At 38.3% G+C, this 20,932-nt stretch overlaps 2 protein-coding genes across 7 annotated transcripts in view; one reads left to right on the top strand and one right to left on the bottom strand.

The window, feature by feature from the left end:
* LOC137198158 (transcription initiation factor TFIID subunit 12-like) overlaps window positions 1-20,932 on the top strand; it is a 153,598-nt gene that overhangs the window by 34,297 nt on the left and 98,369 nt on the right. The gene's annotated exons all lie outside the window — the stretch shown is intronic.
* LOC137198159 (CXADR-like membrane protein) overlaps window positions 7,285-20,932 on the bottom strand; it is a 41,795-nt gene continuing 28,147 nt past the window's right edge. For 3 of the 6 annotated variants that reach the window (XM_067611822.1, XM_067611826.1, XM_067611824.1), the window contains 6 exons: window positions 11,355-11,459; window positions 10,756-10,818; window positions 10,120-10,173; window positions 8,800-8,868; window positions 8,620-8,685; window positions 7,290-7,673 (listed from right to left, as the gene is read on the bottom strand). In XM_067611822.1, coding sequence (XP_067467923.1) covers window positions 7,663-7,673; window positions 8,620-8,685; window positions 8,800-8,868; window positions 10,120-10,173; window positions 10,756-10,818; window positions 11,355-11,459 — 368 coding nt within the window. In that variant the 3' untranslated portion in view covers window positions 7,290-7,662. Of the gene's footprint in view, window positions 7,674-8,619; window positions 8,686-8,799; window positions 8,869-10,119; window positions 10,174-10,755; window positions 10,819-11,354; window positions 11,460-13,359; window positions 13,612-14,902; window positions 15,179-16,171; window positions 16,343-20,932 lie in introns of those variants that run through there. The other 3 variants (XM_067611823.1, XM_067611825.1, XM_067611827.1) reach the window with 2 other exon arrangements.

The following is a 20,932-nucleotide window of genomic DNA, read 5'->3' as shown; positions in this document are numbered from 1 at the left end:
TCTCAGATTTATATCAATAAAAACTCATGATACAAGTTTGGTTTCAGGCAGGTTATCAAATGCATATTCAGTAAAGTAAACATTTTGCAGAGTCAGGCTCTTTCTGTGTGTGACGTGTACATATGAGCAGGAAAAGAGATGGAGACCAAGTGCACATACACAACTATTTTGGCCGTCCGACAAAAAGTGTCCCACCAAAGTTAAAAACAAACCTACAACCTTGATTTGAACGATCCCACACAGAAGATAAAAAGACACCTTCAACAACACCTGCACACACAAACACAGGTATGATCACATGATGAAACAAAGTCGTAACAGGTGTACGTCAGAGCTTACAACGAAGATGTGAAAACATAAGTTCAAAGATGAAGATATGTATTCAGAGTATGTGGAAAAGACACTAGATTTACAGTAATATTCTCTATACCAAGATTAAAATGAAAGAAACTAATTAGTGATTGTGAATGTTTCCTTGTCTTCCAGCCTCTCCTTACCTGTGGCAGATGCCTGTTCGTGTGGTGATCGTAATACTTTATTTAATCCTGATGATCAGCATCACCGTCACTACCTGGAGAAGAGGTGAATGACCTGAAAGTTGTGGATATGAAAATGTTGAGCAGCAAATATTGTTTTAAATACAGTCAGATGATATTTTAAACTCAAGAAAGACTCAATATTTTCAGATTTTACTTATAACAGCAGGAATAACTGGATATCAACTAGCAAACACTCACAGACATTATAGTAGCTCAGAGATTTGTACAAAGATGAACTGAGCAGAAGTTTGGCTGAATCAGACAAATAAATATTGAGTGACGGCCATTTTAATTCATTATGTTCCTGTAGCGCCACTTATTGGTGAAATGTGGTCAAATGAATCAGGATGGTTCAAAGTTGAAATGTGCACATGTCATCTAAATTTGAATTTATGAGTCATAGCAGTTTATGTCAGATCTGTCACACTTACTGAAATTATAGAAAATGATCATAATAACTTTTTTTCAGTCTCATTCAAATATTATATGTATCAGCTTTGATTCAAATTGAATCATGAGCCAAAACGTGAAGTGCCTCAGAACGGCCACATGATGGTGCTATTGCTATAATTGGTTCTTTCTCACATTCATTGACCCAAGGCCCAACTTTCTACCACATATCTTTAAAATTGAATAAGTAGCCTTTGAGATATCCTCATAATTAACAGACAAAGACATGGACAGACATGTCATGTTCCTCATTACTGTAACCATTAACATAAACATAATGCACTCTTTTAAATGTGTGATGCTGACTGATGAAGTTGCAACAGAAGTGAATTGAAAATATCTTTAATCATCTCTATGTTTACCTTCTCTCCATTGTAGCGCAACAGATACAGAAGCAACACACAGCAGAAACAGAAAATCATCTCTGATCCTCCATCACACAGAAACAAGAGCGGTAAAAACCAACCTGTCAACAGTGTTCATCCTCATACAGTCTGACAGGAAACAGGTCTGGTTGACAGAGGTGCTGAACAACCCGCACAGCTAAACAGTCTCTTTCTCTCTTTCACGTTGACTAAACTATGAGCTTTGGGCTAAATTTATATTGACAACATCTCTCATACACAAACATGCAGCTCACAGCTCATTTTCATGTTCCTGCTGCTTTTGGTTTTACTGTATGCATCATTATGTAAATATTGGGAAACATCAATAGTGTGTGAAAATATGAATATCATTAAAACAGAAGTGTGAAGCAGGTTGACATGCATTGGCTTTTGTGATTTTTAATAGTTATAACTATTAAAAATATATTCAGTCTCTTTATCCTGTATTTTTAAATCACCAAGTAGCCATATTACAGCTAAATATGATAATTGAATATACTTTAAAAAGAATTACATTAATTATTGTAGTGATGTTGACTTACTGTTACTTTGCATTCACGCATGCAGCAGGCGGGGAAGAAAATATGTAGCCGCAATGTCATGACAGCTTATATATGGACATTTCAGTATTTAGAAATAAAGCAACTTGCTGCAAACCTTTAAAATGACTTGTATGTGTCATTTTTGCATTTCTGAAACTTTTTTTGCTTTTGACAAACACCTGTCAGCTCTGGCGAGCTAACATATTACACATATTCCAGTGAGAAGCAGCAGCTAGTAGCAATTGTAACGCTAACACAGGCTACACAAAGTTAGCTCTACAGGTAGTGACAAATAAACTGAGTGTGTCGCAAACCATCAACCAGCACCACTGGTTAAAAGTACAGACGCAACCCTCATACAAATAACGTTAGCATGAAAACAATAAAGGAACATTAGCATATAAACCCTGCTGTTTGATTGTTTCATGGGAAAGACACGCTTTTGCCTGCTGCTGGGGCTGCTTCACTGAAATTTTGTAGGGGGCGCTATTCAGCCAGTTTGCATCACTGATGGAATATTGTCATGTAGACGTGTTTAGGCCGGGAGGCTTACCAAACATGTAAAGTTTGGTGCAGATCGGAGCATTTACAATAAAGTTATAGCAACTTCCTCTGTCATGGTGAAAGATCAAATCTCAACAGTGTGAGAATTTTCTGCAGGGTGAGACATGTCTGTCTTGTTCACACCTGTGTCATCAAAATCATGCAAGTTTTGGGCCCATTCACTTGAATTTCAATTAGTAAATTGAAAACTCTAGAAAAGTAAAGACTTTTAACTCACATGACCTGGTCAAAGTTTGATTGACATGTGTACTGTCAGGTGTGTAGAGACAATAAGTAACTGCAGCTGGACACAGAAAAATACTCATATATTTGAATGGAGAGTGTGAGCGAACTGCTAGGTGCTCAGGCCCTAATAAAGGCAAAACTGCAGTACAGAGCTACACATTTTAGTTTTGATGGTATTTTTCTACAGCACTTTATCACTAAACTGTCACCCTCACTCCATTTTTCCCTTCCCCTCATAGGTCATCCCCACTACTGGATTATACATATAATAATACATGATTACATAATTATAAGACTTATAAATATTGTAAAATAAATGATAATAACACCAAACTTCATGCAAAGTTTGTATATAATGTACTGTATGTATATAGGCCTATCTGCTGTATCCTACAAAAATGAGCTGCATTCAACCCGCACACCAGTGTCGGCTGGTGACTCAAAACATTGGGGAGTACAGGAGGAAAACCAACAAACCGCATCAAACTATATCATTGTCCCCCACCTGATGAAATCGGAGGGATGGGGGGCAATTTTATATGCCAATAAAACAAACAAAAACCCCTGAGTGGTGTAAAGGCTGCTTCTTTAAAGAGATTTAGCATATACATATTGATTCTAAACAAAGAAGAGCTCATTTTAGCCATGGACTGGTTCAGATGTGTGATTTTACCAACAAAGTCAAATTCAAATTTATAGTATTGTTCTATTGTGACAACAGATTTATGTTCTCATCAAAAACAAACAAGATATCAAATGATTTACACGTGTTTCCTATGTATTTTCTTAGTATACAGAAATATATAAAGTACCACAAAGCTTATAATGTGATACAGGAACAGATCAGTGCTGAATACTAGAAAGACTGAACACTAAAAACATTCACAGATCTAAAAGTGTAGGTTCACATCAGAAAGTATTAATGCATGTATCAAATACATGACTTACACACTCTCATCTATGTGCACGACATACAAAATATAGTCTACAAAGCTGACATGTTAACACTAGGGGTGCAACGGATCACAAAACTCACAGTTCAGATCGTATCACGGATTTGAGTCATGGATCGGATCATTTTTAGGATCAGAAAAAAAAAGGGGGAGACAAATAAAACCTTGTTTTCCATCTATCTTGTCACTTACAGCAAGAAACAGCAATGAACTTTTGCCCATGGTCTTAAATGAAAACATTCAACACATACAACATTTAAGATGTCCAATGTTTAAATAAACTAAAATAAAATATATGAAACAGTCCACGGAGGAGCTGCTGTGTTCAGCTGCACAGATAGGCTTCGGCTGCCAGGATGTACCACTCTGTTTGGGGAAAAAAAACTTCTTTTTGGTTTATGCCAGTGGATGGCAACCAGCGTATTAGGTGCATTACCGCCACCTTCTGCTCCAGAGTGTCAACCAGAGATTAAATCCTACACATTAATCCTGTCTGTCCAATAAACTCAAAGAAAACTCTACTGCTCCACCAACTTGGCAGGTTCATTAAAGTTTTAATGCTGAGCTACTGAACTCCAGTCCTCCTAAATTCTTCTTTCATATATTGTCTTTCTTGAGCATAGTATAATCTATACATGCATAATAGTCTCCTCAGCCAGCTGGAAAAAATATGTGCATATATCAGTATCGGCAATCGGCCACAATGAGTTGGAAATATCGGCATTTTGGATATCGGCAAAAAATCCAATATCGTGCATCCCTAGTTAAAAGTCTTTACTTTTCTAAAAATAGTCGTGATGAAAATAAGGAAATTAATTTGTTTTACACACAAACTCATCAAAAGTTTTCAATTTACTAATTGTAATTGAAGTGAATGGGTGCAAAACTTGCATGACTTTGTTGACACAGGTGTGAGTAGTACAGACATGTCTCACCCTGCAGAAAATTCTCATCCTCACACCGTTGAGATTTGACTTTTCGCCATGACAGAGGAAGTTGCTATGACTTTATTGTAAATGCTCTAGTCTGTGCCAGACTTTACATGTTTGATAAGAGTCCCGGCCTGAACACGTCTATATGACAATATTCAATCAGTAACGCAAACTGGCTGAATAGCGCCCCCTACAAAGTTTCAACGAAGCAGCCCCAACAGCAGGGAAAATAGTGGACAAAGGAAGTGATGTTTATCTCCTTCTTGCACTGTCTGAAAACAGCCCGGATCTGAAGACATCTACGTGCCCGTGACAGAAGCCCTTCGATTGCGTTGCGGCCTGACGTGCGCAGAGGCGTGAGGGCCCGTTCATCTTGCAGCTTTAATTATATTATAAAACTGTAAATTAAAACAGGTGACAAGAAGAACTGCACATACTAATAGATTTATTTAAAAATTCCTTGCCTGCAGTGACGTTACAGCCCAGAACAAAGACTAACAGGCAGGTATGGATGTTGACCCTCATCCTGACACAGACTGAAATGATTCAATATTCAGAATAATGTTTGACACATTGCTGTGTGGGCTGATAACAGGAAACTTATATTTGTTCCTGAAAAAAGAAAACCTCTTTCTCAACACCTCTCAGTGTCTTTTTATGGTGAAAGAATGTGCCGCCTGGATCTGCGATCTGATTTTACATGTTTACATCCTCACTTCCAAACTCTTCAGTTTATGTTCAAACACTAACATGTATTCATACGGACAGCAATCTGCCAAATCATAACCACACTGAAATACATCTATATTCAAACAAAAAACAAGATTTGGTGTCAGAAATAAAGCCCACTGAAAGCTTTCCTGCTGCATTTCTATGACTTGTTCCTGTAGATACACTGTAATACTCAGTGTTGAACCATGCATGAAACCAGTCCTAAAAAACTGTAACATAATTTATCATATATATATAATCTAAATTCAGTAACAACTAATTTAATGCTCTAGTAATGACAGACAAGCCTCACTGCTGAGCTGAATGTTTCATGCAGGTGCTCATTTATGCTGGATTACATGTTTATCCGCAGTGATTGAATGAGTGACACATTTCAGTGGTAAATGTCCACCTTTTCTGATCAGATCAGGCAAAACTGTGTCAGAAAACTGTTTCCACTGTAATTGCACTGAATGACACATCATGCTCTCCGTGATATCACAATTCTCTCCGCCCAGCTCTGCACTACAGATCACTGATGCAAGTGATTTCTACATCCTTCTCTATTTCCATGTATGTGCTTTGCAGTAAAGTTAATTCCTGTTCTTTATTTTATTTTTTTGTTCTTATTTTTCTAAAGTTTTCACAATACTTTCTGACTAGATATTAGAGAAATGGCAGGAAGTCTACCTCATCATTCAGTCTTGGAGATTTAGTGGCTTTCAATGTCATAATCCAAAACATTTCTCGTTGAAGGAGTTTTTTTAGTCTCTCGCTACCTCTTATATGATTAGGTATCACTTCGAGGGCAACAGCTTTCAAGGAAGAGGGGTTTCCATTTCCCGCTTGGTTGTAATGAACGCCCATAGGATAGTTTGGATTCACGACGGTATACCAGAAAGGAAATGTTACGATTAGCAATGTGGTTTATTTTATATGACTTGTTGGTGAACACATCAACAAATCTGTCCACTTTGGAAATATTGCCACAATGGCAACAGTTACCACAGGGGAAGTTGCCCACAGGTTTATGAAGCCAGGAAGTGATAAACGGCTGTGGACCAGCTTGTCTTGTAAAGTGGGAGCCCTTCTAGAGACAAAGGTGGGAGGTTCAGCAAACAATTTCTGCAGTTTGTAATATATTCCATTTGCATTTGATAATGTTGCGGATCTGAGTAGACTGTTTGCTGTAAGTCGACACAAAGTAAGTATTTGAATTATGTGATGGTTTTTGTTTTTTGAATAAGAGGCTCTTCCTATCCATAGATTTAGCTGTAAGGTGTGATGTTTCCAGATCCTCATGTTTATCTCCCCGCTCTGCAAACTATAGCCTCATTTCTGCAGATTTTAGATCAAAGTCCTCCTCTTGATTACACGTGTCGAAGACGCTGAAATTGTCCAAACAGGATGTTACTGATAAGGTGGGGGAGATGGAAACATTTAATACGATGAGACTGGACAGTAGGTTGTTTTCTTACTTTCTGGGTCATAACTCTTCATGTTTAGAGTGTGGTCTATATAAGGATGTAGAGACAGAGAGAAGAAAGGACATTATACATCAGTAAATGGTGAATTCAACAGAATATATGTTGAATAAAAATCTTCTTTTTTGTGATCCAGGTGTTTAGAAGACTTTCTGAGGATTCTGGAAATGCATTCAGAATTGAGTGTTGTCAAACCCCCATCTGGATTTTTGGAAGTTTGCCTCGTATTTATTCTTCACAAAAGGCTGCGCTTGTCTCTGTGACTTGAATGAAATGTAACACATGAGAGGCACAGACTGGGGCTAGGTTTCAGTTGTCAAAAACAAGTTATAAATAAAGAAATAGTAAATGTGGATATCAAAAGCATCATAACTGTAAAAAAAATAGAGTTTCATTTTCAGTATCAGTTCCTGAATGATATGAAAAAAGGAAAAGAAGTGCTGTGAACCAGCAAAAATCGAAACAGAATAGAACTCTGTTGTACTGTACAAGTGTTTATTCATAAATCAACATGAAAAACAGTTCAACTCAAACAAAGCAACAAAGGACACGAAAGCATTTTGTTTTCTGGTACTTTTTAAACTTTTTTTTTTTACAACAAAACATCTATTAAAAATAAATATTCAAAGGCTTTCATTCTAAAGGATTGCAGTAATACAATAAAATAGAATATAGTCCTATTGAAACAGTTTTAATCTTCACCTACAAGACTGAGGAATAAGCATTTTTTCTTTCCATATTTTGCAACAAACAAATCTTTCAGAAGTATATTTTTACCTGACAGAAGCTAAATGTTTATGTAAAACTATACAGGTATTGGTCATTGTTCTCAAGCACTTTGGGTTTCTTCAGTAAGGAGTACGTCCGGTCATTCAGCTACGGTGTACCTGTGTATTGAGATGAAGAATTACAAACAACAGAATTCATGGGAGGAAAAATTACTACCATCTGCTTCCTATCAGATACATTTGTCCAACTACTGTAAAGATCAAAATCAGAAAAAAGAAAAACTGAGAAGGCAAAACCAAAAATAAGAAACTCAAACCAAAATAAAGTCAGTACAGGCCTGCTGAGGCTGTTATTTTGGATGCAAATCACATTTCTTTCACATTCTAGCTCTATGTCAGATTTTGGAGACATAATAATTTTGGGTTGCTGTTATTGTTTTCATTCTTTTATCAAGCAGAAACCCCCGGGGCTGAAAAACGAAGCCAATGTGGAAGTGCCAAAAACTGCAGTTCCCTGAACGGCCACTTGAGGCTCCAAAAGCGAGTCAAACCCCATAGACCCCCATGTTAAAATGCCCAACTTTACAGCAGAAATAAACATGTTTACAGCCTGGTACAAAAAATGGTTTTGGTCTCTGTAGCTAATTTCCTCTTTCATGACAACTGCACAGGGGGTGATTTCTTTTATAACTCACCCGTTTAAATGTTATTAAGCTGTAAAGTTATGCATAGTGAAGGACATGGCTGCTTTGAGTGACAGGTCCGCCAGCCACTAGGTGGCTTGTTTCAGCCATTTGGCCCGCCTCTTTGCCCATTTTTGATTGGCTGGGAGTTAGGCAGAGTCACGCACTGCCAAGATGGCGACGAACGGAGTGGCTCACTTTGAGCTTCAAAACCGCTCTTCAGAAACCAACAGGTGACGTCACGGTAACTACATCCATATTTTTATACAGTCTATGGTTTTTATTTTTACAGATAGAATTTATTCCATACAATATTACTTTTTACACTTGTGTTTCATGGTGCTTTAGTTGTTAAAAACTTCCTTATATACCAGGTAACACATTAATATCATCCAACCCAAAATGAAGAGCCAACGATTTACCTGTTTTATTACCATCAGGCAAAGGGTCGGTAATCATGGAATACGGCGACTCAGTTAGATATGTGTCTGTAAGAAGAAACAAAAGATAATTAATCTATGAAACGTGTAACCAGAAATATATCTCAAGAATCTTTGATTGAACTGTAAAACTGTAAATGTTGATGACAGTTCAGGCTTTACCGGTCTTGTTTCCCATTGGTGGAAGATCAGGGATGGTGTAATATGTGGGTTCATTTTGGTTTGATCCACCTATTAAAACATTTACCAACAATCATTTATTATAAAGAACTAACTGACCTTTTACGCCACAGGTATTAATACTTTATTCCAACTTTTGAGCGGGCTGTCAACATCAGTGACCAATAAGTTGATGACCCAATGAAAAGGCATTTTCAAGTAAAGGCCTTTGCACTCCATGTCCAAATTTTTCCAATGTGCTTTTGAACACATCCTCTGAAAAGGGTGTGATGAAAGCAGAACCCTTGTGCACTCAGTTTGTTGCATTTTTAACAAAATTAGGAGTCTGCAGCTATGCTAGCAGCTCTGTGAAGCTGTACTTTGAGCTAACGTCAACATGCTAACATGCTCACAAGGTTGACATGCTGATTTGGTGTGTTAGCATGCTAAAATTAGCTAATTAGCACAATGTACAGCTGAGGCTAATGGGAATGTTGGGAGTTTTTTCAAGAATGTGGTCATAAAATCTTGGACAAATTGAAGTTTTGCACTTGTGATGTTGCTAGACAAGAAGTCTGGCAAACCATCCAATAGATGTTCCAATCAAAAACTATAACCTGATGGTGGCGCTGGACGAAAAGTGAGAGGATCATCAAACTCAGGCTTCATCCTCTGGAAAACATGAATGTCTGTTCCAACTTTGATTACGATCCATCCAGTAGTTTATGAGATATTTCAGTCTGGATCAAAGTGACAAACAATTGTTTGAAAGACCAACATGGCCATCCCCTGAAGCCATGCTGCAGAAAATTCCTAACTCAACAAACACATCCAGACTGCAGGAGATCCGACTGCTAGCTACTGAAAAAATAATAAAGGTCATTGCACATATCAAAGGAAAAAAATATCTAAGTGTTATGTCATAATTATGACATCCGTAACACGACTCAGCATCTCATACAAGATCAGTACGTCATCATTACAAGAAAACCGTCTTTGAACAGTTCGCTGCATTTTCATTCAGCTCACCAACAAAACACAGCCGTTAGCATTTTGGCTAAAACTCTGTACGCTGCTTCTTAACTGATTCAACCACCACAATAACCTGCAACAGTTCCTGTAGCTACACAGATAAGATAAGCCACATCTCTCACTTATGAGAGCAGTATTTCGTAATTACAAGAGAAAGATCTCACAATTACAAGTTGATGAGTCACAGTTATGAGATACTAAAGTCCACCATTTTTCTTCATTGATGAATGCAGGACAGTTCTGTACAAGTGTTTGATCATTTACCTGAGAAAGGTATGTTTGATAATTTACCTGAGAAAGTCTCCAGGCAGTATTCAGCTGATGGTCCACCAGAGCTTTCCACACCTGCCAGAAAAGAAATGAAAAAGAAGAACACTAAATTTGATGTTTAAGGTACAGTAGTATCTTATTGCTTGTTTTGTAAAACAGAAAAACAGAAATGCATTTTTGTGTATGAAGATATAAAATAATGGAAAATAATGTTCAAATAAATGATAAAACATCTTAATTTTGGTTTAAGTGACATAAAACAGCCTCAGAGATATGACTACTTGTTATGGCTCCTATCTTTATTTGGATTACAGTAAGAAACTGAGTTGCACCTCAGGAAACAGGTAAGAAATATGTTTATTGTGCAGCAGATGAATTGTTTTTATGAGTCTGATGGTGAGGAGAGTCTTTGAGAAGCTTTTGAGAAGTTGTGGAAGCTTATAATGATATATACTGTATGAACTGTGTCTTATAATGCTACAAGTTCCCCTCTGAAGACTACAAGCAGTTATAGTCGAATGACCTCAGTGTCACTATAGTAACAGTGCATGAATGCAAGCACAGTAAGCACAGCGTAGGATTTAATTTTAGATCAGCCTCAATCATAATAGAAAGAGGAAGTTGTCATTTTAAAAAGAAACACTTCTCATTTCTCACGCTTTGTAGGGTTCAACCCTTCATCTCGTATCTCGTCATAGATGTGGTGTCTTTCTTCAGTCTCTGCAGAAAGGAAAACAAATTACTGAATAACCTAATTATTACTGAATAATCACTGATTATCTGCTATAAACTCTGATGACAAACAGGCTGAGTTTGATACCATTAGTTTTATATAGCATAATCAGTGAATTTCATCTGTGTATGGAAGTGAGGGGCAACCGGCAAAAAATGTTCTGAGATTAAATCAAAAGTCTAAAATTAAAGTCAAAATTCTGACATGAAAGCTGATTATTTAATTTATAAAATTCTGAACATTTTCTAAGAGAGACATCAAATAAGATATACATTTAAAATGTAAAAAGTAAATAAACTGTACTATGAGTGAGGTATAAGTAAATGTTAAGTAATTCTAATTTTGCATGTTGTGATAAAAACTAAAAAAAGGTATAATTCATTTTAATGTGCTACAATCATATATCCTGTAAGAATGCCTTTTGTTTATTGTTAAATTATGAACATTTAATTTATGAGCACATCTTTCTTGTATTCATCAAAATTTACTGTGATTGTAAATTTCCAGGTCAGACTTCATTTACCTCGTCTTTTACACCTCCGAGCACAGTAGACGGTGATGATGATGAGGAGGACGAGGAGGAAGGAAACAACTATCCCCACCACCAAACCAAGAGATGACTTCTGATCTTTAGGAGCAAGTGAGAAGCAAAGTAAAAGTTCAACACAAACATCCCGACTTGATACGTGTTATATACAGTACAGCAGCTGACTGCACCAGCTAATCAAAAATCCATCACTAAGTTTGTGTGTGAAGTTCTTCTACTAACTACTAACTAGTTTCAGTTTTTAATAAATCAGGTTGCACCATTAACTGTTAGAAATGTTTTATCTAGTGAACATTTAATGTGTAAATCGATAGCAAGGAAACATCTGTAGTGCCATCTAATAGCTGTGAAGTGTGAGGGGCCGCTGGTTCCACAAGTGTTTATTTTATTTAACCATCCAAGCAGTAGAAGTGCTCAGTGTAACATTGTGCGAAAAATGAACAGAACTTTTTACCTCCAGAACCAGGAACGCCAAAAATATCTCCTCTAACTTTGCAACTCTATGAGAAACAGCCAACTACGTAAACAGGAAGTGACTATAGCATCATGAGCTGTAATATAACTTCCAACAATAACAGTTTTAGGAGCCAAAAGATAAAATAAACTGAACTGTGAATCCTTTTTCAATGTAGGTGTGACACAACGAAAACCACCTGAATGTTGAGCATGTTGTGTGCTCGACTTCCAACATTGAAACTGTAGTTTCACTTGAACACAGTGTTAAAACTTTCCCAGGCTCTTATATCTGTATCTGTTTGTTTAATTACTGCGTTTAAAGTGTTTGCTGCTTTTTTGTTCATTTAGATTGATCACCTTTAATCAGTTTAATTTAACATTTAGATCTGTTTTATCTTACTCCCTTTCTTCTTTTTGTTTCCGGGTTTCTTGGTTTGACTTTGTTTCTTTGGTGCAGTTATAGTTGAGGTTGATGTTGCTGCTGGCCTAGTTTTTGTTTCTGTAGTTGTAGTTGGGGTTGTTAGTGGTGGTGCTGGTACAGTTGTTGTTGCTGTAGTTATAGTTGAGATTGATGGTGGTGGTGACCTGTTTTCTTCTGTGTGAGATGGAGGAAATAGATACAACAGAGCAGCAAAAGACATTTTACCACAGAAAGTTATGAAATCATTCATCAGTTTTGAAACAGGAAATAGGCGATGGCCAGTTTTGTGGTGAGTTATCAAGCAGAGCAAATGTTCTCATGACTTAAACCACTTGAATGTTGAGGATATTGTTTCTGTTTAATTTGAAGCAGCATTAAAGTTTCTCTCTTATTTGAACTGGTCATATTTGTTTTTGTTCAGCCTTGTGTGTCGTTATATTTCTTCATATAACTCTCTGTAACACCAGGCTAGCTGTTTCCATCTGTTTCCAGTCTTTATGCTAAGCTAAGCTAACCGGCTGCTGGCTGTAGCTTCATGTTTAATGGACAGATATGAATGTGGTATCGATCTAAGTGGTGGTACCAGTTTTTCCTTTCATTTGTCACCCGTCTGTATTTTACATATACAGAATATACGTTGCCTGTAAAAAGTTTTCACCCCTCTTGGAATTTTACATGTCTTTTCACACCCATCAATAGAAAATACTCTTATGTGTCAAAGTAGAAACAGATCTCTACAAAGTGATCTGAATTAATGACAAATATAAATACATCATCTGTTTTATTTGCAAAATATAGATCTGGAAAGACACTTGTAACTATCACATTCAAATAAATGTAGTGGAGTAAAACGTACAATATTCTCCTCTGAGATCTAGCGGACAGGAAGTAGAAAGTAACATCAAATGGTTCCTAAAAACTGTATTTAAGTAAATGTACTTAGTTACATTCCACCACTGGTTGATCGTCTCTTCTAACTCTCAGTAAGAAAGTTAAACATGTTAATAAATTTACCAAAATGTCAGATTATTCCTTTAAATAACTTCTTCTCTGTGCTTTACCTGCCTTCATATTTTTGTGTGTCTTTGAGTTCTTGTGTCTCACCTCTCTCAGACTGATCACCTTTGATCACGTTTAGATACGCAGCTGGTTTTCCATCACAGTAGTACAGTCCAGAGTCACCAGGCTGCACGTCTGGTATATTCAGATACTTGTTAACAGCTGAAACATGACGCCTGATTTGTTGTTGTTTTCCATCAATCTCTCTGGTCCATGTTGGAACATGTGACCCTCCAACAACATCAGGACATGTCAGATTGACGTTGGACTTCTCTGCAATACTGACTATTGTTGTTCCTGTGAGCAACAAACATTAAGTTAGTAAAAACCAAGATTCATGTTTTATAACATGCCATCATAAACACATGTATTCATGATAAAGTCAGTGACACATGGAAGAGTTTTGTTCCAAAACAAGATTTTCTTTGATTAACTAATTTCTGTTTCTACACAAAGTGGAGAATTGTTACAGTCACTAAAAGTTCTCTTACTGTATTAATAGATAATAGATTAATAGATATTAATGGATATTAAAAGATCCTTCAAATGTGCTTTCAATGGAAGTGATGGAGGCCAAAATCCACAGTGTGTCCACACAGTCATTTAAAAGTCTGTGTGAAGCTTCTATTCAGCTTCAGCAGTCTGAGTTAGTCATATCAAGTGGATATCTGACACATTTACAGTCTTTTTAGCATCAAATTCCCTCTTTGTGTTTCCTCGGACAGTGTTTCCCTGTTGAGCTGCAGGTGGAAGTATAGTAACAAAAAGAGGGACTTTGGCACTAAAAAGACTGTAACGTTGAAAGATATCTACTTGATTTGACTCATTTGGACGCTGAAGCTTCATATTAGCTTCAGATAAACTTTGAAATACATTTTTGCACAGAAGGAGGACTGTGGATTTTGTCCTCCATCACTTCCATTGTAAGGTCATTATGAAGGGATCTTCTAATGGTCAGTATGAACAGGAGGAATGATTACAGCAAGAAAAACAGCTTTAATGTTCATTTGAGCTCCTGACTGTTGGTTATAAGTTCCTAAATGAGGTTTTAGAGAAAAGGACTTAATTCAGGTGTTTGTTTCCTGTGTGACTCTACATGAACAAGACGACCTGTTCCTTTAAAAGGAAAAGAACAATAGAAATGACGTATTAGAGAACTTTAAAAAGATATTTTTCTTCACTGACCATAAAAATCTGTTTATTAATTTACCACAAACAAAGTAAAGCACATCACATAAAAAAAATAAAATAAAATGATTAACGTGTAAAAATACACAGAAATATTTAAGTAACTACAGTAACAAGAAGTTAATGTTATAAATTAATTCGGCCTCTATTCTTAACAGTCAGTGTGAAATTAAAACCTGGTTTTGAGTTATGAAAGTAATAAGTAATGATGATGTTATTTCTTACAATATATTTGTTATTGAAGTTAAAACCACATTTACCTTTGAAATGCATAATTTCATTAATATGTCAATGTATGTATTTAATCACAGTTTAGAAAATGAAAAGTGAAGCACAGAGACGAGACTTTGAAACAGGAAGAAACAGGAAGCAGAACAACTTTGACAGAGTTTGATGTTACCTGATGGGATCACCGTCAGTTCCACAGCTGATTCATTATTACACAAGTATTTTCCAGAGTCTGAGACAGCAACTCTAGAGATGAACAGTACCTTATCTGCTGTTGAACCGTATCGTTTCTGGGGGTCATTGAATCTTTGCTCTCTTTCACCATCAACTATTAATATGTCAACTGTGTTTCCATTAATCTCTCTGCTCCAGGTCACTTTACCCTCCACAGAGTGAGAACAATGCAGAGAGACAAAGTTCTTCTCCTCGACTATTTGATGGATTATTTCTGCAAAAGAAACACAGTTTACAATAACTAAACATCCATTTTCAGAATGTCAACATTTCTAATATTGCAAAGAACTGAAAAGTTGTTTTCCATCAGAGTCAGAATCACATTTAACTGTCGAGTGCAAACTGCTAATCATGAAAAACATGAAGACCTTAAAGCATTACTGCACTTCACTTTTAGCTTCTGACTTTACACCATTCACACCATCAGCTAATGTGTATATTGTTATATACAGTTACAATGCTGCATCCTGACATGTGGTTTTGTGTGTGTGCACGTTTGTGCACCACAGTCTTTTGTCACTGTGTGAGTTTGTGGATATTTTAGATCATATATGTAGATTTTAAACACTTGTTTTATCTCTTTTCACCTTCATATTACTATTCATTCTCTTTTTACTATCAGTAATAATATGTTTATAATATGTTTATTTATATGGTTGTAGTGTATGTTATATATAATATAATATGTATATATACAATATATATATATGTATAATTTTATAATATATATTTTTGTTTTTGATTTCCTTTTCATCTTTATTACTATTTCTATCTTTAATCTTAGCAGCTATAAGCTAATCTAGGAGGGCCTAAACTGCATTTCACTGCACATTGTATTGTTTGTTTTGTGTACGTGACCAATAAACAACTTTGAACTTGATTTATTCAAATACATGAATATGACAATGAACCTGAACGTGTTTCAACAAATCACTAAAATCTGTATAAAATACTTTATACATCAGCTAAATTCACTGTATGGAGAAACTGACCTTTACCTTCAGACTACGATAAGAACAATACGTAAAATACTGGAAACAATGGACAACATACTTTATATGTGCCTATAAGATGTATCATGCTACACTCTTTTAGCCTGAAAACACCAGTAAAAATAAAGAGTTGCACCACATTCATCACTCACTCTATGACATGAACAAACATGAACATTATTATTAAAGCTGATGAAAAAGAGTAAAGTTCTTACCTGCTGTCACATTACAGCCCAGAACTAAAGCTAACAGGCAGCTGCAGATGTTCATCCTCATCCTCCAACAGACTGAACCACAATGAACAGAGACAGTTTCTATCTGAGAGAAGAACAGGAACTCAGTGTATACGTGTGTTCATCTGACTTCAAAGGCTGCACTCTCACTTCTTCAGTGTCTGTCTTTCACTTTCTTTCTTTCGTTGTGGTTAATGAACACTGATGAGGAAACTCTAGTGTGAACAGTGTGATCATGTTTCACACGAACACTTTAAGTTGTAGAAAGTAACTCAAATGACTTTATTACATATTAGTTATTATTGTTTTTAAACTGAGACTGAGAGACTTAAAGTTTTACTTGCTGATATTTTTAGTTTTTTTAGTTTTAATGTGTGTGTGTGTGTGTGCGTGTGTGTGTGTGTGTGTGTGTGTGTGTGATGGTTGTTTTGTGTGAATGAACTGTCTTCTTGTGATCTTGTATGTATGTAATTTGTTCTCAGGTCTCTTGCTGAAGAGATTTTGGTCTCAATGTGATTTCCTGAACAGATAAAGATGAACTAACTAACAAATTAGATTCACAGATCTTTTAAAAAAATGTTTCATTTTTTTAATTTTAGAAAAGTGAGGACACAGAGAAGCAGAACAACAACAACAACAACAACAGGAGGACATCCCCGCGTCAGTGCAGTCCATGAGGTTTCCTGCAGATGAGAAAGCACAAAGAACTCTGGGGAAGAAGTTTTAGTCTTCATGAACTTCTGAGAACAATATCTGGCTCTTTATCTCATCACCATTGAAAGACTAACGAGCAGGTCAAAGAAACTCAAACTAATCAACTTAAAATCATCGACAGACAGGTGATCTGTGGGAAATGCAGTTAGAAACAGTGACTGATGTTTAGCAAAAAAACAAAAATAGATCACATTTTTAAAAAGAAACTCAACAACCAAAAGAAAAAAAACTGAACAATGAGAGCTGCCAAAGAAAGAAGAAACCAAACCACCACATTCTGGGTGAACACAGTCCGAGACAGATGCAGCAGAACTTTCCAGCCAGATATCTAACCACACGGAGACCACTCGAGCACAGAAGCTGTTCAGCAGCAACCATATATCTTGATTTAGAGGAAACATGACGTGCTTCCTGCATGACAAACGTCTCAGTGAGGGGACATTTTTTCTAATCTCAAGAACTTTAATCTGATCTGGTGTCATAACAGAGAAGCAGTGACACTGATGCAGGCGGTCGGGTCACTAATGCTAAATACAGACACACTGATGGTGTTTTCACAATATCACAGAAAAACTGCTTTTGCGTGCGTCTTCATCATTGTGTTTGTGGTTTGTTGCGACGGCTCTGCGCAGGTGCACCAAAAGATCAAATGTGTTGAACTTTGACCCCAGTTGAACTAACCTTTGTAGATGCTGTTGACCACTGCTTGAACTGAAAGATGGACTCAAGACAAATTACTTTTGTTTTTGAATTTCCAGAACTGGACAATAACAAACCCGACCTCATATCAAGATCAGACAAAAAATATATTTGCTTGGTTAAATATCAGCAAGCAGATGTTGCCTCGTTTGGGACTGTCTCATCCACTGTGTGGGAGACAGAGAGCTCAATCAAATTATCCAATATCCTTATTTTCAACAATCATTGCTTTGCAGCAAAACACTTAACTCTGAACCAGGAAACAAGGTGGTACAATAGAGTTAAAAGGAAAGTCACAGATAGAACATAAAGCAGAAATGACTTCTACAGAAGTTTATTAATAATTGGTGCACAAAAATAGAAATGGGGAAGGGTATGGAACTTTAGTCATTGGTGTTTCACTAACTGAGACCACGCCGAGAACATTTGATTTCAATAGTTTAATAAAGATAATGAAATGGAGCTGACATGTTGATAGATGGGTTGGAGAACCTGATGAACGATTAGGGATGGAGGGATGAAGTGATGGGGAGAGGAAAGGGGTGAGGTGTGAGAGTTGAGGAACATAGAATGGAGGGTTGAGGGTCGATGATGGATGTATGGTATGTCGACTGGACAACGACTGCCGACAGTGGGGAGGTAGGAGGGAACAGGGGGGAGAAGTTGAGACTCTGAGTGGGGGAACTGTCTCTCCAGTCCATCACCTGGATAGAGCCCCCAAAAAGAACTTCATGCGGAGATGTGTTCAAGAACGTGGCTGGAGTATGGTTCTGGAGAAATCGCCAACTTGTGCGAAACTTGCAGGTTTGCAACCAGGAACATGTAGCAACTCACCTGGTTTGGCGATGAGGTCGGGAGCAAGCGCTTTGGCTTAAGGCTGGGTTCGGCCTTACTGACCTTTGGAAAACATGCTGAAGTGTGGCGCGAGGCTGGATATGATGTCCTTGAGGATTTATTGTTTATAATGGTCGGTGACGATATAACGTGGGAACGAGGATGACTAAGACCTCTCTTGCCCCCAAAGAAGGGCTTTGATGATGACTTGGCATGGTTCATCGAGCAGGGTGGGGGGGGCATGGGGGCAGTTGAAGTGGCCAATTGGAGGTGAACCACCTACAACTGCTGTAACCCCGGAAACGGAAGGAGACACTGAGTCAGTGCAGCTGTACGTTGCGAGAACAGGCAATGTGGTTGTCTCTGGAAGGGTCGAGTGTCAGGACTTGGTGGAAACTGTGGGACAATCACGTATGAAAAATGAATGGTCTGGCGGTCGAGATGGTTCTTTGGAGTTAATGGCAATTAGCGCTTCAGGATATAGTGGTGTTGTGGACCGTGTGTGGTGGGGTTCTGAGGGCCGCTGCACCTAACATAGGCTCCCCTGAAGGAGGGATACTGTATGTGGGTATCGACAGGCATGATGCACCTGGATGGGGTACGATGGCCATTGGAAGCAAGGAGAGAAGTGCGTGGCCTGCGATGAGCTTTAGCTGTCAAGACTTTAGTAGCCTGTATGGGGCTTGAGACTGTCAGGACCTGCAAAGCCTGCTGCATGAAGGGAGTCGAAGAAAGGGGTACAAAGGGGGAGAGGGTTGAGTGTGGGGGCTGAGTGCGAACTGTGGGATAACCGTTTACGGGAAAACTGATGGTCTGGATGGCTCTTTGGGGTTGATCGAATGGAGTGGGTTGGAAGAAGGAAGCTACGTGGCCCGCTGATGTCATGAACTAGTGGTGAGGGAATAGAAGCTGACTGAAGAGCTGAATTGATGATGAATGGTTGTATTGAAGATGATTCGTTGTGTTGAAGCATTTTATATAGTCGATTGACGGCAATGAAAGAGTGAGGGCGCACCCTCCATGATGCCTTGAGATTCAGATGAAGGTAGAATGTATGAAAAGAAAACAGACGGATTTGAGTGAGCCGTATCGGCTGTGGCTAGAAAGCGATGAACGAAAAGATGCTGTTTCATGGATAATATGGGAGGATGAAAGCTGAGGTGATATAGGAGGAGAGGATAGAAAGTCTGGAGGGAGGCACGGGGGATGAAGGGGTGAGGGTTGGAGGGATGAAGGGTGGGGAACTCAATTCAATTCTATTATATAGCACCGAATGACGAAGAGGTCATAGACCATTCTCTTTAATTTACGGAGACCCAACTATTCCCCCGTGAGCAAGCACTTGGCGATGGCGGTGAGGAAAAACTCCCGTTTAACAGGAAGAAACCTCAAGCAGGGTGGGTGGCCATCTGCTTTGACTGGTTGGGTTAGAAAAAACAAAACAAGGGGGGGTCGCTTGACCTGGCCCTCAGCAAATGTGGAAGCCGTCCGCTGCTCCACTGTAGTGGGTAGTGGTGTGCCGCGTGTAAGAGATGTTGGGCAGGGAACCCGGAGGTGAGCAGCTGGATACATCAGTGATGAGCTGGAGGCTGTGTGGAGCGGGAAAAGCACGGCTTTTGAGACGAGGAGGTGACGTCTGAGTCGGGTAGAATGCATGCATGAAACGTTGAGGATGATTGATGGTCCGTTGTTTGAAGGGAAGAGGATGAGAGTTCCTGAGGAGGAGTAGAAGCGTTAATGAAGAAACATAATAACAGAATCGGTGTGCAGTGGGTTGGCGTTAGGCGATGAACCCAGAAGAGCGGGACGATTTGAGCTGCTGGCCGGAGGGTGAAGAAAAAGTTTCCGTAGAGTTGGAAAAGTTTGGCAACACTTTTGTTTCACTGGAATGGTATGTCCGTCTGTCTGAGAGCACTCTGTAGGTGAGTGAGCGTCCGGTTGAAGATGTCGATCGAAGGAAAACGAGCCGCGTCGGAATTGGCTATAGCGTGGGCGTGCAGTGCGACGTCTGAGGGAGTAGCTTTTCCTCTGAGGAGCAGCGGTGTAAACGGCCTCTGCGTGGATGTGGTGGTGAAGGAGGTATCTCGTTGGTACTGCCGGATCGAGTCATGGATGGTATTGCAGGGGAACGTGGTCCATGGAGTGCGAGCGAGAGGTAAGCGTTTGCAATGTGTCACAGGTCACTTGCAACTGAGACGAAGGGAGAAGAACGGATGGGGTGTGCCTAAATACTCTGTTGTGTGGAAGTGGGATGTGTACTCGGCGTGGTCTCTGTTCCCGAACCTTGTTTATAAATCTATAAACTTCATGTAGTGCAGAGTTGGGTGGAGAGTATGTGTGAAATGTGACATCATGCAAAGGAAAAACAAAGAGCAACAAGTCTGCACAATCCTCTAAATTTATTCTACTGTATTCAGAAATTTCCAGATCTGCATCAAAATGCACAAAGTGAAAGAAAATGATGCTGAGCAGCTGATGGCCTGAATACGGCCTCAA

The sequence above is a fragment of the Thunnus thynnus genome, chromosome 15, assembly GCF_963924715.1.
Source record: "Thunnus thynnus chromosome 15, fThuThy2.1, whole genome shotgun sequence".
NCBI lineage: Eukaryota > Metazoa > Chordata > Actinopteri > Scombriformes > Scombridae > Thunnus > Thunnus thynnus.
The sequence above is the reverse complement of the archived record's forward strand: the minus strand, read 5'-3'. Positions and strand labels throughout refer to the sequence as shown.